Raw genomic sequence first — 3724 nt, 5'->3', positions numbered from 1 at the left:
CTACAACAACTGCTGCCCCCACAACAACAACTGCAGCTCCAACTACAACAACTACTGCCCCCACAACAACAACTGCAGCCCCAACAACAACAACTGCAGCTCCAACTACAACAACTGCTGCCCCCACAACAACAACTGCAGCTCCAACTACAACAACTGCAGCTCCAACTACAACAACTGCCGCCCCAACAACAACAACTGCAGCTCCAACTATAACAACTGTTGCACCAACTACAACAACCGCAGTCCCAACTGCAACTACTGCTGCCCAAAGTACAACAACTGATTCACCAACTACAACAACTGCTGCCCCAACTACATCAACTGCTGCCCCAACAACGACAACTGCTGCCCAAATTATTACAACTGCAGCCCCCACAACAACCTCTGCCCCAACATCAACCACAGTTGCCCCAACAACAACAACTGCTATCCCCACAACAACTGCTCCACAATCTACAACAAACGCTTCCCCCACAACAACAACTCTAGCCCTGACTACAACTACTTCAGCTACACCTATAACAACTGCTTCCCCAACTACAACTTCTACTGCCCCCACTACAACAACTGCAGCACCAACTTCAACAACTACTTCCCCCACTACAACAACCCCTGCCCCCAATACAACAATTGCAGCCCCCACAACAACAACCACTGCACCAACTACAACCGCTGCCCCCACAACAACAACTGTAGCCCCAACTACAACAACTGCAGCACCAACTACAACAACAGCAGCCCCAACTACAACAACCGCTGCACCAACTACAACAACTGCAACCCCAACTACAACAACCTCTGCACCAACTACAGCAACCTCTGCACCAACTACAACAACCTTAAACACTGCCCCTACAACAACAACTGCTGCCCCAACTACAACAACTGCTGCCCCTACAACAACAACTACTGCCCCAACTACGACAACTGCTCCACCAACTACAACAACTGCAGCCCAAACTACAACAACTGCTGCACCAACTACAACAACTGCTGCCCAAACAACGACAACTGCAGCCCCCACAACAACCGTTGCCCCAACAACAACCACAGTTGCCCCGACAACAATAACTGCTACCCCCACAACAACTGTTCCACCAACTACAACAACCGCTGCCGTCACAACAACTGTAGCCCTAACTACAACAACTGCTGCCCCAACTACAACAAGTACTGCCCCCACAACAACAACTGCCACCCCCACAACAACAACAACTGCTGCCCCAACAACAACAACTGCTGCACCAACTACAACAACTGTAGCAACCATAACACAAAGGGTGTCCTTCAGATCTGTTCAAGCCACATTTACATCTGACCTGCTGAATCCATCATCAACAGTTTTTACAAATCGAGCTTCAATGATAGAAACACAGGTGAGTCTAACCCTTAGAAAAAAATCTGCTGGTAAACCTACTTTGTTTATTTTTTTCGAGTTTCCAAGCGCCCACACAAAAATGTATATGGTAAAATAACACATGCTTTATGTTTTTGCAGCTTGGAACTTTCTTCCGTACAGAATTCCCTTCATTTAGGTCCTTTAGAGTGGTGCGATTCAGGTAATATTTCAAGACTTATCGTGTCACAATTTGAGATAATTGGGCTAAATCTGATACTTTAAATCTTTTTGTTTCTCCTTCTGCAGAAATGGATCAATTTTCACAGATGCAAACGCTGAATTTGATACAACTACAACAATTCCTTCTGGAACTCAGATTGCAAATGTTTTGATCATTGCATCTTCAAACGTCACCGGCTTTGACATTGAAGGCAGCTCCATACTCATCAATGGTGAAAGTAAGCATCAAACATATACTTAATCAAATATTTCAATTGTTGCAGCACAAAGTAGCTTTTTGTTAAACTAAAGTTTTGTTTCCTTTTCCTCTTTTACAGCTTCAAGTGGAGTAAGCCACAAGATCAGTCTTGTCACCGCATCCTGCCTTGGACTGTTGTCATGGTTGCTATCAAACCAGCTGTGCTGATTTGCCTTTGAAATACCATCAATCCTAAATGCAGGCTTAATGATTTGAGCAGCTTGAGAGGAACTATTCATCAAACTCAGCCTTGCACTGTTTTGACACATTAAGACATCTGGGGCCGTATTCACAAAACATTTTAAGGCTAAGAGTAGGTTCTAACGTGCTGATTTAGGAGTTACTCTCAAAAATAAGGGGCGTTTCACTCCTAGTTTTAGGACTGCTAACTTTTTAAGATAAGTGTAATTCACAAAGCATTTTAGCGTTAAAACTAGCTCCTAAATCTATGAAAAGCTAGTCACTAAGTCACTAAGAGTAAATCACAGACAACCATTTGATGGTGTTTTGGAGAGATTTGATGCTAGTGAGCTTTATGAAAGGTACCTTTAATAGCTGTAAGGGTTTAATGATCGTAAAGCTATATTTAGAAAGTATAGTCACATTTATATTTATTATATTTATATAAAACATAATACAGCGACACAATATGGATATCTCCCACAGTGTTTCTATCATAAATTCACTCTTAGGGACTCATTCCCTCTCAGCCAATCACTGTGGGCATAGAAGGTATGAACATGACGTCATCCATAGCAACAGGGTCAACCACACCCTCTATTCTTAGCTTAGGAGTCCCTCCCATTCCTTAGTAAAAGTTGGTCTTAGCAGCTTTGTGAATAGGTTTTAAGAAATTACTCCTTACTAAGAACTTTTAGTGCTCCTTAGGAGTACTCTTAGCGCTAAGATAAAATGTTTTGTGAATACGGCCCCTGGTGAACTGAACATGTTACTGTGCGGGAAGTGCAGTATCCTGGGCAGACAGAATGACACAGTCTACTTTTAGCACCTTGTCCATTTAATCATAAGTGTAATATTAAGCCAAACAATATAATCACACTGTACAACTGCATATTACTTGGCTGAGCGCTTAGTTACCAATAATTTATTGTAAAGTCTTTTTCGCGAACTGTGAAATCACTTACCACTGTTGTGTTTTTGTATCAGCAAATATCTATCAAAATGCAATTGCTTTGATTAAACTCGAAATATCTTTTCAAAGTGATGTTTAAGTTTAATTTGATAACATAGCATAGCAATACGACATAACAGACATACATCAGAACAGTATATTGTATACAGGATCAAGAGCCTTTAAATAAATTATTACACAGCACTGAAATGCTGTGTTCTGATCGTAATACTCGTTTATAAGGATAATTCAGTAAGATGTTGTTAACAGAATTTAGTTTGCTTTATGATTGTATAATATTTTAATGCACAATACATGCTTTCTGGCTGTTGAACTTTGTCCCAGTAAACTTAAAGAACTCCAAAGTGTTTTGCTAAGACAAAAGTTGTTGTTTAGCCTTGAAGAAGAAACTGCCTAATAAGATTTTGGCACATACAGAGGTATGACGCATTCATGTGCACAGTAGTTGAGAAGAAAAGACTCCCTAAATTTCCCATATCCTGTTATCTGCCTAATTAAAAACATTTCTGCTTTCGGCAGCAAAACAAGGGCTGGACACACCAAACCTAGTATGTGTTTGCGCACACACCACCTTCTCTTGCATATAATCCCATGTACACTGTTCATTTCTTTGTATTCAACCATGTACCAAACCAGATACATTGTTGATTCCCTTGTATGCTGTTTGCAAGTAAATTTCACCTGCTTTTCAAGAAAGCCTGACTCAGTTTCAATTATTCAAATACTTGGGTAAATGATTCTAGTAACAGAT

At 41.0% G+C, this 3724-nt stretch overlaps 1 protein-coding gene across 2 annotated transcripts; it reads left to right on the top strand.

Annotated features, from left to right (window-relative positions):
* Positions 1 to 1263: 1263 nt before the first annotated feature.
* Positions 1264 to 3211, top strand: LOC307270691 (uncharacterized protein). 2 transcript variants are annotated; one of them, XM_080054577.1, is made up of 4 exons: positions 1264 to 1379; positions 1501 to 1562; positions 1649 to 1794; positions 1900 to 3211. In XM_080054577.1, the coding sequence occupies exons 1-4, from the start codon at positions 1365 to 1367 to the stop codon at positions 1986 to 1988; spliced, it is 312 nt and encodes a 103-aa protein (XP_079910703.1). In that variant the 5' UTR covers positions 1264 to 1364; the 3' UTR covers positions 1989 to 3211. The 2 variants fall into 2 exon arrangements, with proteins under 2 accessions (XP_079910703.1, XP_079910702.1); XM_080054576.1 differs by having other exon boundaries at positions 1649 to 1800.
* The last annotated feature ends 513 nt before the right edge of the window (positions 3212 to 3724 follow it).

The sequence above is a fragment of the Ammodytes marinus genome (genome assembly GCF_949987685.1).
Source record: "Ammodytes marinus genome assembly, contig: scaffold_61, whole genome shotgun sequence".
Classification (NCBI taxonomy): domain Eukaryota; kingdom Metazoa; phylum Chordata; class Actinopteri; order Uranoscopiformes; family Ammodytidae; genus Ammodytes; species Ammodytes marinus.
Note: the sequence above shows the minus strand (reverse complement) of the source record. Positions and strands in the feature narration are given on the sequence as shown.